This window comes from Orycteropus afer, unplaced genomic scaffold, assembly GCF_000298275.1.
Source record: "Orycteropus afer afer isolate SDZICR_OR568_19922 unplaced genomic scaffold, OryAfe1.0 scaffold00415, whole genome shotgun sequence".
In the NCBI taxonomy this organism is placed as follows: domain Eukaryota; kingdom Metazoa; phylum Chordata; class Mammalia; order Tubulidentata; family Orycteropodidae; genus Orycteropus; species Orycteropus afer.
Genome location: NW_006922002.1, coordinates 784,910 through 799,228, shown reverse-complemented (window position 1 = coordinate 799,228; position 14,319 = coordinate 784,910). Strand labels below are relative to the sequence as shown.

Here is a 14,319-nt window from a genome sequence, read left to right as displayed (position 1 = left end):
TGGGTCCGACTCCCAGGTTGGGCAATCTACTTCCGCAGTGATACTGCCTTGGAAACCCAAGGAGGGGTCGCTATGAGTCAGGTCCAACTCCACAGCACAAAACAACAACAATAATGAACTAGTTTGACAATTCAGCCACTAGCAGTTAACAGGCAGCAAGTCTCATCAAAAACAATGCCATTTTGAGGAGTATTTAATAAAATGAAGACATGATGAATTAGGGATGATTTCATCATTTTATGCTTACTAAGAAAAGCCCTGCAAAAAAATTACACTAGGGTCACAGGAAGGTTGGGCAATCCTATTTCCGTAGTGATACTGCCTCAGAAACCCAAGGAGGGGTCGCTATGAGTCGGGGCCAACTCAACGGCACATAACAACAACAACAACAACAACATTGTGGTAAAATAAACACAACAAAAAGTTTGCCCTCTTAACAATTAGTGTACTATTTAGTGACATTTCATTACAATCATATGTTGTGTTATCATCACCACTCTCCATTTCTAAAAGTTTTCCACCACCCCACTCAGATATTCAAGACCCCTTCAGTAATAGCTCCCATTCCCTCTCCCCCCCAAAGTACTTACAAACTTGTAACACTATACATTTACCTATTCTAGATATTTCATAGAAATGGGATTATTAATATTTATCCTTTTATGTTTGACTTATTTCACTCATCATAGCAATCTCAAGGTTTCTTCATGTCGTAGCATGTATCAAAATTGAGCTCTGGTGGCTTAGTGGATAAGGCATTTGGCTACTGACCAAATAGTAAGTGGTTTGAACCCACGAGCCGGTCCACAGAAGGAAGACAGGGTGATCTACTTCCAAAGCAGTCACTATGAGTCAGAATCAACTCAAAGGCAATGAATTAACACTGAATAATATTCCATTTTATGCATATATCACTTTTGTTTATCCATTCATCTGCTTATGGGTGATTTCAAGCTTTTGACTAAGGTGAATAATGCTATAATGAACCCTAGTGTACAGGCATCTGCTGGAGTCCATGCTTTCAAGTCTCCTGGGTGAACACCTAGAGTGGAATAGCTGGATCATATGGTAAGAGTAGCATAGTGCCTCAAGCACTTGACTGCTAACCAGAAGGATGGCGGTTCAAACCCACCAGCCACTCCTTGGAAGGAAGGCTGAGCAATCTACTTCCCTAGTGATACCGCCTCGGAAACCCAAGGAGAGGTTGCTATGAGTCGGGTCTGACTCAAAAGCACATAACAACATGGTAAGGTAAGTCTATGTTTAACTTTTAAGGAACTGCCAAGTGTTGTAGCTTCTGCACCATCTTATACTCCCACCAGCAATTCATGAGGATTCCAATTTCTCCATATCCTCATCAACATCTGTTAAGTTATCAAAGTCTTAATTATCATGTCATATTTGTCCCTTAGGTGATCCTCTTGGTTGTTCTTGTTACTGCAATTAACCTCACATTGAGAATCAAACTCCAGCACCAGTCCCTAATGTTCTGTCATTGTTGTTGTTGTTGTTGTTGTTGTTGTTGTTAGGTGCCATCCAGTCGACTCTGACTCATAGTGACCCTACATACAACAGAATGAAACACTGCCTGGTTCTATGGCAGCCTCACAAACTCTGCTATCCCTGAGCAACTGTGTCAATCTATCTCCTTGAGGGTCTTTCCTTTTTGCACTGACCCTTCACTTTACCAAGAATGACATATTTCTCCAGGGAATGGTCCCTTCTGACAACATGACTAAAGAAAATGACACAAAGTCTAGCCATTCTCGCTTCCAAGGAGCATTCTGGTTGTACTTCTTCCAGGACAGATCTGTTTATTCTTCTGGCAGTCCATAGTACTTGCAGCATTCTTAGCCAACACCACAACTCAAAAGCATCAACTCTTCTTTGGTCTTCCTTATTCATTGTTCAGCTTTCACATGCACATGACATGATTAAAAATACCAAGGCTTGGGTTAGGCACACCTTAGTCTTCAAAGAGTCATCTTTGCTCTTCAGCACTAAAGAGGTCTTTTGCAACAGCTCTGTCCAGTGCAATACGACATCTTGATTTCTTGACTACTGCTTCCATTGGTGTTCATTGTGGAACAAAGTAATATGAAATCTTTGACAACTTTAATCTTTTCTCCATTTATCGTGATACTGCTTATTAGTCCAATTGTGGGGATTTTCATTTTCTTTATGTTGAGGTGTAATCCATACTGCAGACCGTAGTCTTTAATCTTTATCAGTAAGTGCTTCAAGTCATCTTCACTTTCAGCAAGCAAGGTTGTGTCATCTGCATATAGCAGGTGGTTAATGAGTCTTCCTCCAATCTTGATATCACATTCTTCTTCATATACTCCAGCTTCTTGGATTATTTGCTCAGCATACAGATTGAATAAGTATAGTGAAAGGATACAACCCTGATGCACTCCTTCAAGATTTAAAACCATGTAGTATCCCCTTGTTCTGTTTAAACAACAGCTTTCTGGTCTATGTACAGGTTTCTCATGAGCACAATCAAGTGTTCTGAATTCCCATTCTTCTCAATGCAATCCATAATTTGATATGATCCACACAGTCGAATGCTTTTGCATAGTCAATGAAACACAAGTAAACTATTTTCTGGTATTTTATGCTTTCAGCCAAGATCCATTTGACATCAGCAATGATATCCCTCAATCCACATCTTCTGAAACCAGCTTGCATTTCTGGAAGTTCCCTGTCAATATACTGCTGCAACCAGTTTTTAATTATCTTCAGCAAGATTTTGGTTGTGATATTAATGCTACTGTTTGATAATTAATTTAGTTGTGAGATTAATGATACTGTTCAATAATTTCCATATTCTGTGGGATCACCTTTCCTTGAAATAGGTACAAATATGCATCTCTTCCAGTCAGTTGGCCAGGTAGCTCTCTTTGAAATTTCCTGACATAGACAAGTGGGCACATCATTTGTTGAAATGGGTATTCTGTCAATCATTTGTTGAAATGGGTATTTTGTCAATTCCTGAAGCCTTTGTTTTTCACCAATTCCTCCAGTGCAGCTTTGACTTCTTCCTTCAATACCATTGATTCTTGATCATATGCAACCTCCTGAAATAGATGAACATTGATCAATTCTTTTTGGTACAGTAACTCTGTGTTTTCCTTCCATATTCCCTGGATGTTTCCTGCATCAGTCAACATTTTGCCCATAGAATCTTTCAATATTGCAACTTGATGCTTGAATTCTTTCAGTTTTAGAAATGCCAAACGTGTTCTTGCCTTTAGTTTTCTAACTACAGGTCTTTGCACATTACATTATAATAATTGACTTTGTCTTCTCGAGTTGCTCTTTGAAACCTTCTATTCAGCTCTTTTATCTTATCCTTTCTTCCATTTGCTCAGGTACTCTGCATTCAAGAGCAAGTTTCAGAGTCTCTTCCAGCATCCATTTTGGTCTTTTCTTTCTCTCCTGTCTTTTTAATGACCTTTTGCTTTCTTCATGGATGATGTTCTTGAAGTCATCCCACAATTCCTCTGGTTTTTGGTCACTGGTGTTCAATGTGTCAAATGTATTCTTCAGATGGTCTCCAAATTCGAGTGGGATATATTCAAGGTCATATTTTAGCTCTTGTGGACTTGTTTTCATTGTTTTCCACTTCACCTGGAACTTGAATATAAGAGTTGATGATCTATTCCATAGTAAGCCCCTGGCCTTGTTTTGGCTCGAGATATTGAGCTTCTCCATTGCCTCTTTCTACAGATGTAGTTGATCTGATTCCTGTGTATCCCATCTGGTGATGTCCACATGTACACCACCCATGTATGTTGTTGAAAAAAAAAAAAAGGTATTTGCAATTAATAAGCTATTGGTCTTGCAAAATTCTATCATGAGCTCTCCAGCGTCATGTCTATCACTATGGCCATGTTTTCCAACTACTAGTGATTCTTCTTTGTTTCCAACTTTCGCATTCCAATCACCAGTAATAATCAACACTTCTTGATTGCATATCTGGTAAATTTCAGATTGCAGACGTTGATGAAAATCTTCAATTTCCTCATCTTTGGCTTTGGTGATTGGTATGTAAATTTGAATATAATAGCATTAACTGGTCTTCCTTGTAGATGCATGGATATTACCCTATCATTGACAGCACTGTATTTCAGGATATATCTTGAAACATTTTTTGTGACAATGAATTCCTCTTCAATTTGTCATTCCCAACATGGTAGATCATATGATCATCTGATTCAAAATGGCCAAAACCAGTCCATTTCAGCTCACTAATGCCTAGGATATTCATCTTTATGTGTTCCATTCCATTTTTGACAACTTCCACCTTTTCTAGATTCATACTTCATACTTTTCCATGTTCCAATTATTAATAGTTGTTAGCAGCTATTTCTTCCTATTTTGAGTCATGCTCCATCAGCAAATGGAGGTCCCAAAAGCTTTACTCCATCCTAGTCATTAAGGTCAACTCTACTTTGCGGAGGCTGCTCTTCCCCAGTTCTATTTTGAGTGCCTTCCTACCTGAGAGGCTCATCTTCTGGCACTATATTGGACAATGTTTCAGGGCTATTCATAAAGTTTTCCAGTAATATATCAGACAGTGTTTCACTGCTATTCATAAGGCTCTCAGTTCTTTGAGAAGTTAACAGCCTCTTCCTTCTTCCAAGTCTGTTTTAGTTCTGCTGAAACCTGTGCACCATGGGTGACCCTGATGGTATTTGAAATACTAATGGCATAGCCTCCAGTCTCACAGCAGCACACAAGCCAGGACAGTACAACACACTGACGGATGAGTGGTGGCCTTAATGTTTTAGGGTGTCCAGAAGTGCTATGCCATGAGCTACATGATTAAATTCCCAGAATCCTTGGTGTTAATGGTAACTCCTTTCTTACAACAATATTGTGGACATCCAAACTATATCTAGGGGCACAGATGATTTCCTACAGCCTGGCTTGAGTCTAAAAGTAATCACTACGCTTTTTATTACACCAAGCAGGAGTCAGTTATCTTTAACAAATATATGATTTAAATTTTATAATCATCTAATTCCTGGCCATTTCTTGCTGTAATACATATAATAAGAGTAGATTAGCATCACACAAAGTCATTCAGAGGACATAATTCTCTAATCATTTTTATGTTAAAATACTATCATTTAACTACTCAGGAAGGAAAAACACACCTTAAAATCCACAGAAATGGAATTTTCTCAAATATCCAGTATTTGTTGCAGTACAAGTATTAAAGAGAATTTAGAGATGTGGATAGAAGCAATTTTGTCTCATAAATACAGATCTAACAGAATCACTGAAATACTCAGTCTGGATTCTGCCACAATGTTTCTCCAGTTAATTTCATTTGAAACAAGAAGACAGAATGGATTATACAAGTTTCTGTTCATTATCACTTTCAACAACCTTTATTAAACCGTTAAGCACCTCAACTCAATTCACTAAAGATTAGCAATATATTAAACACTGGCAAAGTAATTAGGATCTCAATCTAACTTCTACACTTTAAGAGGCACCCCTCACGTTTTTCAGCCCTTCATGCTTAGAATGGAAGACTGCTTTAAGTGAGAGTTTGCCTGCATGTGAAGAGCAACCAGAACAAATCAGGAAAAAAATATCCAATTAAAATGAAACTGAAGTTATTCATCTTTAGGATCTCTTCTCAAATTTCTGACCTGGAGTTTAGTCATCTTTGGGGACTGCTGAAATTGCCAAAGTCTGGTTTATTGTCTAAACAGCTTCACGCTTGTTCATTCAGTAAATATTTACTGAGCACCTATTTCATGACAGGAACTACTCCAGGCATTGAGGTTAGAGTACTGAATACAACAAGGCATTGCTATTAAGGAGCTTACTCACCAGTGGAAGAACAACCAACATAGTATGTCAAACTGTGTTTAAGAGCATGAAAAAGAAATAAAGTAGACTAGAGGAGATCTTCTAAATAAGATGGAAAACTTCTTTAACAAGGTGCCCCTTGAATAGAGACCTGAAGTATCTGAAGGAGCGAGGCATATCGATCTGAGCAGAAAACATACTTGGCAAAAGGAAAAACACATGCAAAGTCCCTGAGCAAACACTGTGCTTGTCCCAGTCCAGCCAGATCAAGACAGCCAGTGTGGATGGAGGTGAGGGTCAGGATAGGCACAGATCATATAGAACCTGTAGAGCTCTAGAGGTAGTCATTAGGGGAATTTGGAGAAGAGGAATGACAGGAAGGATCACTGGTTACTGCGCAGAAAATAAACTATAGAAATACAATGGTGGAAAGAGGGAGACCAGTTAGGAGGTCCTTTTAGTAATCCACATTACAGATATGGTTAGTGTGTTGGACCAGGGTGGTAGTGATGGAGGTCATGATAAGGGACATATTCTAGGTAGATTCTTAAGGTAAAGAAGACATAGGCTGATGGACTGGATTTAATATATGAGAGAAAGGCCAAGGATTTTGCCTGAGCAACATATACAATGAAATACCTAATTAGACAGTAAAGTGGAGATGGAAATTAACCGAGGGCGGAAATTCTCTCCAGGATCCCTTATAATACATATAAGAAGAGAACAGAGTCAGAAAACTGCTGGCATAAAGAGTGAGGACCCATAAAAGCAACTAGCAGATGTGATAAGGAAAAGACCAGGTTTACTGGTCTGATACGGACTGGCAGAACCTCTTAGACCATGGCCATTAGGTACCATTCAGGCCTGGAACCTAACTCACTCCATGGCTCAACTTTCAGACAAATAACAGACAAGGCTATAAGATGAACAATAACACCAGGGAAGGTACACACTCCTTAAAACAACCAATCGTACAAACTCAAAAGGGCAGCATCTGCTCATGGATAAAGCTCAGAGGACAGGAAGGAATAGGAAAGAGAGAAATGGAAATAGTAAATATAGGGAGGAAGTGGGAAGACTACTGTTACACTGTGGGAATTACAATCAATGTCACAAATCAAAATGTACATGAATTGTTGAAGAGAAGACCAATTTACTAGGTAAACTTTCACCCAGGTTATAATAAAAAGAAGAAAAAAAAAAAAAGCAGAGGGTGGAGGACAAGGGAGTATATGTAACAATCGCATGGTTTTCTACATAGTAGAGAACAAGGAGAGAATGGAGCTCTATCTACTACAGTATTGTGGTGAGGAGTAAGTGGTATAAAAGCACCTTTCTCTTTTATAAATTGTTAAGTGTCATCCAAATGTCAGTCAAAGGTATTAGAGCTAAAACAAAATGGGACATGTGGATAAGGTCACAACAAAAATACATAGATACATACACTTATGATTTATAATTAAATATTTGACATTTAAATACACTCAGGTTTATACTAGAGTCAATGCTCTTAGCATCATTTTGATGATGCTACAATAAGTGTGAATTATACTAGTACCTTAAGAATATCTGGTGACATAGTAGATAAGGCATTTGGCTGCTAACCAGAAGGTCAGCAGTTCAAACCCACCAGCTGCTCCACAGAAGGAAGATGGGGCAATCTACTTCCACAAAGATTTATAGCCTCAGGAATCCAACAGGGGTTTCTGTGAGTCAGAATCAACTTGATGGCAGTGGGCAGTGAGTTTGGTTGGGTTTTTTTGTTCGTTTTTTTAAATAGTAGTACCTTATATTCAGATTCCTTAACCCAAAACCCACTGCCATCAAGTCGATTCCAACTCATAGTGATCCTACAGGACAGAGTAGAACTGCCCCATAGGATTTCCAAGTTCTGCAATCTCTATGGAAGCCAACTGCCTCATTTTTCTCCCACAGAGCAGTTGGTGAGTTCAAACCACCAACCGTTTGATTAGCAGCTGAATGCTTTAAACACTACAGCACCAGAGGTTCTAACCTAGATTCTTTATGTGCTTAAAAATAAATTAATGATTAAAAAAAAATCACACATTTGTGGGTTGCCCTAAGTCCCTAACAACTGCATACAGCATTATTTTCAATGACAGCATATATTCCAGATTTTAAACAAATGGGCATCTACTCAAGTGTGCGATGGATTGAATAAAAAGTGGCAAAGAATTTAGAAAAGAAAGAGAAAATGAGAGAGAACATCAATTTCTTTCTCCTAATATATTGCCCCCCCCCAAAAAAATTAATGAGTCCATTAACACAAGTAAATCAAGCAATTTCTTTTCAATGAAGCTGAACTTCCTGAATCCTCAGTCTTAAATAAAATTAATGGTGTCTTCACATAAAACCAAAATGACATATGAGCTTATTAAATTCAATTCATTTTTTCATGAAATCCTGAAAGCCAATTAATAGATCTATTCCCAAAAATAATGTATCTGTTCTTCAGTAATGCTGGTTGAAATTACTGTTCTGGTAAAAAAAAAAAAAAAAAAATCTTTAGAATTAAAACTTTTACTAATATGCATGAATATTGAATTAATCACTAGTAATAGTTTTATGTCTTGTTCCACAGAAGTCTTTTTTCTTAATTTATGGCAATACTTGTTCATTTTTCCCATATCTATGTTATCCTAGATGGAAAGTTTCTAAGGAAAATCACACTCTAGAAAAAAAAGATAGGCAGTGGTTATTAAATTTTAGAAACAAATGGAAAAAAATAAAATGAAAAGGATCCATACCTCTTGTAAATGTGAATCTTTCTTTTTTGCCGATAAATTCAAATGTTTATCAATTAGGCTATAGTTCTTTTCTGTCTCTTTGTCAAACTTCTTTTTTTCTTCCTACAAATCATAAAAACAGAGACAACTATTTTTAAGCTGAGGGAAAAATAAAAAACATGCATCAACAGTTAATCCACTGGGAGGTTCAAAATATGAAAAATATCTGAAAATAAAACAAAGTACCACTGAGTGGATGAAGTTATCTGAAAAAATATATCTGTACCCAGGCCTCTATTTATTAATCATTAAGACAGCGTTAGAATTGAAGGATCACTTATCTTTTCTTTTTTTTTTTTTTTTTTTCCTTTAAAGGGCTTTTTATCCAAGCATATGGTATTTCTCAACTTTTTATTCTTATCAGTGTTAAGAATTAATGCTATGTCAGTCTCCCTCACATACAAAAAAAAAGGAAATATAATAAGCAGAACATAAAGCTAAAAAAAGCAAACTCACTGCCGATTCTGGCATACATAGCAAGAGAATTCATTTAAAATTGAGTAATAATTTCTGCTCTAGATAGAAAAATAATAATTATCATAGTTGGAAAAACATCTTGGGAAAGATCTTCCCTAATGGTCATATTTTACCAGTGATTTATAATACTATTTGGAAAACGTATCAATAGGTCAATAGGGCCTAAAATAATACTGATATATTTGTATTGACTCTTTGGTTTACATTACAAACATTGCTCAGGTTTAGAACTAGCTTTCACTTTCTTTTCCATATAAAAGCTTTTTGAGAAAACGAAGTAACCAAATTTTCAAATGCCAGAAGATAAACGGATCTCCCATAAAGCTGCTTGCCAACCGAGTAGATTCAATAAACATTTCTGAGCACCAATGAGAGCATACTATAGTCACATGCTGTCAAAATGTTTCCATTAGCTTCAATCAAATTCTCCCTAACTACCCACCACCTCCTGCAAAGGAACATTCTCTTCCCTGTTTTCCGACTTCTATTTTATAAAGCAAAAATAAGGAACTATCTCAGTCTTTTCTGGTATGATTTTTTTCCAATTAAGCAGAGATTAAATAAAGCACTTTAACCCTACTTCTTTGCATTTATTTTTACTTTTCAGCACATGGGATGAAAACTGTTGTTTTTAGGTACCTAAGATAACATGTCCTCTGCCAAGACCTCCAATTAACTTTAACATTGATGGAGCCAAGAAACGTAGGAACTGGAGTTTTTTCCCATTTCTACTCCAAGTTTAATAACCAACTAGCTACATAACTTTGAAAAATCCATTCGACATCACAGGATCTCAGTTTTCTCATCAAAAAGATTTAAAATTTGTACAAACTCATTCTTAGATTCAATTCTATGATCCTATGTGCTGTTGTTAGCGTCTGTCAAGTTGATTTGGACTCATGACCACCCCATGTGCAGAACGCTCCATAGGCTTTTCATAGCTATTAACCTTTCAAAAGCACATCCCCCAGACCTTTCTTCCAAGACGCCCCTCGGTGGGTTCCAACCACCAGCCTTTCAAGCGTTAAACCATTTGTACCACTCAGAAACCTATGGTTCACCTATTTATAGAAAAGGAATTTTAAAAACTGACAGTTTTATTTTAAGCCCTTTGCCAGACTTTTAACCCCTTTGCCAGAGTACTTTAATTTTCTTTACGAGCTAAGCTTTGTAAGTTTAAGTACTTTTAGAAGTCTAAAATATTAATGTTATATGGTTACTATATTTTCTGCTTTTCATTTTTATGTTCTTTATAAAATAATTTAACTACTAACAGAAAATAGACTAAAACAAGCATAAGCCCATTATCTCAAAGTCTCCACTATTTTAAAATGTTGATATTATGGAATGATCATTGGATTAGTTTCAGAACAACCATGTTCTACTCTGGCCACTTATTAACTGCATGACTGTGTGCCTTCACCCCAGTGTTACACAGCATTCTCTGAGCAACAGTTTCTTGGGTCTTACAACAGGAAAAGAAGTCATGGCTGTGCATGTACCACAAGATGGCTGCAAAGCAAGATACCACAGTAAAAAAAGGTTCACTATCTTTATAGACTAGTATTTTCCAGGAAAATATATTTACCCACTCATTTGATTTCACATGAATCAAACAACGGTACAAAGAAAGCAGCGTTGCTGCTGAAATCAGCAGTCAAAACACCCAGCAAACTCAGCAATAGTAGGGTATGTAAATTAACATGTGGGCAAAGCTGGGAATGAAAGAAAACAGCGATACCAAGGCATTTTGAAGAAAGAATTTAGCCCAGAAACAACATCCCACCCACCAATTAGGGTAGAAATGCATTTGTTCATACATGGTCTGGTATTATACAAATGCTGCTGTGCTTTGTTTTTGAATATTAAGACTTAAATCATTCTTCTTTCTGCATTTCTCCTTAATTTCATTATAGATTATTATCCTGTTCTTTATGTTCATATAATTTCTTGTGCTGTAATAATACACTATTTTAAGGAGACTAAGTTCAAGTAGCATTCAATAAAGAATGGAGCATTTTTTTTCATATATATTCATAAACTGAGCAACACAAGCCAAAAAGTTCCATCAGGAATCAAGTTAAAAACTAAGTGAAAATATGTCTTATGAAACAGACATTACAAACTTCAGTGGTGGAGGCAATAATATAAATGAGTAAAGTAGGCTCAGAATGAAACATAACGAGAGGAGAAGGCACTGGTAAACCAAATAGCCCACATCCCATAAGCAGCCATAACTGCTCCAGCAGATTTTTGCCAATGATTTTGAAAATCATACAGATATATGATTTTAGCAGCATGAGTAAGCCAAACAAAATTGACAGGTTAAATATGGCTTACAGATGTGCAATGTATTATAAAAACCACAAATGTAAAAAAAAAAAAAAAACCTGTAAAGAGCAGCTATTACTCAAAGCAATATAATGTCAAATAAGACATACATTGTACAAGTGGTAGAATTAGTAAATCTAAAACTCAAAGCGACCCACATTGGGTTTCTCAGGCTGTAAATCTTTGCAGAAGTAGATCAGCCCATCTTCCTTCCACAGAGCAGCTGGTGGGTTTGAACCACTGACCTTCTGGTTAGCAGTCAGATGTCTTATCCACTACACCACCAGAGCTCCTTAAGAATCATAATTAAAATCAGTTTTGTTAAATACTATGAGGAGTGAAAAAAATAAAAAAAGGAAAATGTATGGGTATCATCACAAATCACCAGGTTAAAAAATGTTTGGAAAACCAATGGTGCTAGTAAAATTAGTTAAATACTTGGAAATAAAAAAAGAACCTCATCTCATATCAAAATTAATTCCAGATGGCTTGAAAGAGTCACAGTGAAAAATGAAATCATAAAAAAGAGAGTATTTTCATCAGAATTCAGAGTAGGGGAGGGCCTTCATTCAAAACAAAAAATAACTAGAAACCAGAGGAACCTCTAGATATCAAAAATACACAACAAATAAACTAAAAGAAAAACAAACTAGGAGAAATTGTAATCAACAAATAAGAAAAGAAGTAAACATTCTTAACACAGCCAACATTCTTTATTAATCACTTTTTTGCTAAAAGCATATGTTAATTTTTCCACAGAAAAATGGATAAAAAACATGTAAGAATTTATAAAACTTCATGATTTGCCTTTTTTTCTATACGATATTAGGGGAATTTTTGGTCTCAGCTCTTTGTTTTTTGGTCTTTTGAAGGAGGGGTGAATTTTTTTAAGTTACCATTTTTTTTTTTTTTTAATTTTCTGTGTTTTACAAATATTCTAGAATGAAGAAAAGGCTTATTTCCAAACTATAAACACTAAATAATAAAGCATAACTAGTTCTAGAGAAGGAGTGGCATAAAGAATTAAGAGCTCAACTACTAGCCCAAAGGTTGGTGGTTCAAACCCAGAGGCACCTCAGAAGGCAGGCCTGGTGATCTGCTTCCAAAAGGTCATTTAAATCCTGATGGACCAGTTCTACTGTGCACACACGGGGTTCACCATGATTTTAAATTGATTGAACAGCAAGAACCACAACAACAGCTGTAGAGAAAAATGTTAATTCTTTTAAAGATTTCACCTCCTTCCTCCTTTTTATTAAAATAAAAGGATGAAAAGTAATACCCTACATAGGTGAAACATCACTCATACTAAATGTAATATAATCAACAGGAGCACTTTTATAAAAGCAATCCTATATATCAGAGGGAGCTCTGGTGATGTAGTCCCTAAGGCATTTGACTGATAATCAGAAGGCTGGCAGTTCAAACCCACCAGTCCCCCTTCGGAAGGAAGGCTGGGCAATCTACTTCCATAGTGATACTGCCTCGGAAACCCAAAGAGGGGTTGTTATGAGTCAGATCCGACTCGACTCGACAGCAGTGCATCTGGTTTTTGGTATATATCAGAAGCTAACCACAGTTCTGCAATTCCTGTTGTTATCTAGCCCAGATCAAATACCACTCTTCTATGAAGTACTTCCTCACCTCTCCAATGAGGGACATAGCACCCTCCCTTAACTCCCACATCACGTACCATCTATTCCTACATGATACTTCAATCTCCTTATTTACTCTCCACCTCCTACACTTTAAGCTCCTTAAACTTCTCCAAAGATGAGAATCCAGCTTCTATCCCCATGGCATCAAGCACCTGAGTCGACATCTAGAGGTGCCCAGGAGACGTCTGTTAGAGGAAGAGAACGAGAAAGCCTATGACTATAGCTGCACCAACACTGAGAAAGTGTCACCCTAGGTTTCTACACAGTTGCTCCAAAGTCATCTGATCTATCACCTTACCACTACTACCTGGCTAGAAGGGTAGGTCCTAAACCACAGTGCTTTGACAACGTCACTCCAGCATGTATGCAAAGAATGGATGCCAAACATGAACAATTCTTATCTGGTGAGCTAATATACAGCAAGTCGTAAATGAGATAAAAGAATTACAATTATATATGTCAGGCCCTATACTAGACACTTGAAGTACATTATCAAATTCATTTAATTTTCTCAGTAACCTTTGAAGTAGGCCTTATTAAACCCATTTTACAGGCAAGGAAACTAAGGCTTTGCAGCCCTAACTAATGTGTCTTAAATTATATAGATAGTTTAGAAGCAAAATTGGGATGCAAACCAGGAAGAACCAAGCCTTCTGGAAACTTCCATGGCAAGGTACATTAGCAAGCACCTATGCTGACCCCTATTATAGCACTTTTCACAGTAAATTTTTATTGCTTTTTTGACAGTCTCCCCACAGAGCTGCTAACTTCTGAAAGGCCAGCCAATGTATAATCCATAGTTACATTATAGGGCCACTCACATTATACACAATAAACACTCATAAGTGTATTAATACAAAAATGGAAGAAATGTAACTAAATTAAATCAGCATCTGATGAGCGACTACCATCAAAAAAGTGCTGTGGAGACACCTGGGAATAAGTGATAAGGTCATCTGGGAAGGTGAAAGAGATTCAAAAGGAGGTAAGAACAGAGCTAGGCCTGGAAGACAACTCTGAAGAGTAATTCAGTGTTGTTGTTGCTGTTGTTGTTGTTATGTGCCGTCAAGTCGGACCCGACTCATAGCAACCCCTCCTTGGGTTTCCGAGGCAGTATCACTACGAAAGTAGATTGCCCCATCTTCCTTCCGAGGAGTGGCTGGTGGGTTTGAACCACCAGCCTTCTGGTTAGCAGTCAAGTGCCTTAGGCACTA

General features: G+C 37.0%; 1 protein-coding gene across 1 annotated transcript in view; it reads right to left on the bottom strand.

Annotated features, from left to right (window-relative positions):
* ARHGAP10 (Rho GTPase activating protein 10) overlaps positions 1–14,319 on the bottom strand; it is a 483,946-nt gene that overhangs the window by 287,625 nt on the left and 182,002 nt on the right. The window contains exon 9 of the mRNA XM_007953807.1: positions 8,601–8,702. Within this exon, the coding sequence (XP_007951998.1) occupies positions 8,601–8,702 (102 nt within the window). The remainder of the gene's footprint in view (positions 1–8,600; positions 8,703–14,319) is intronic.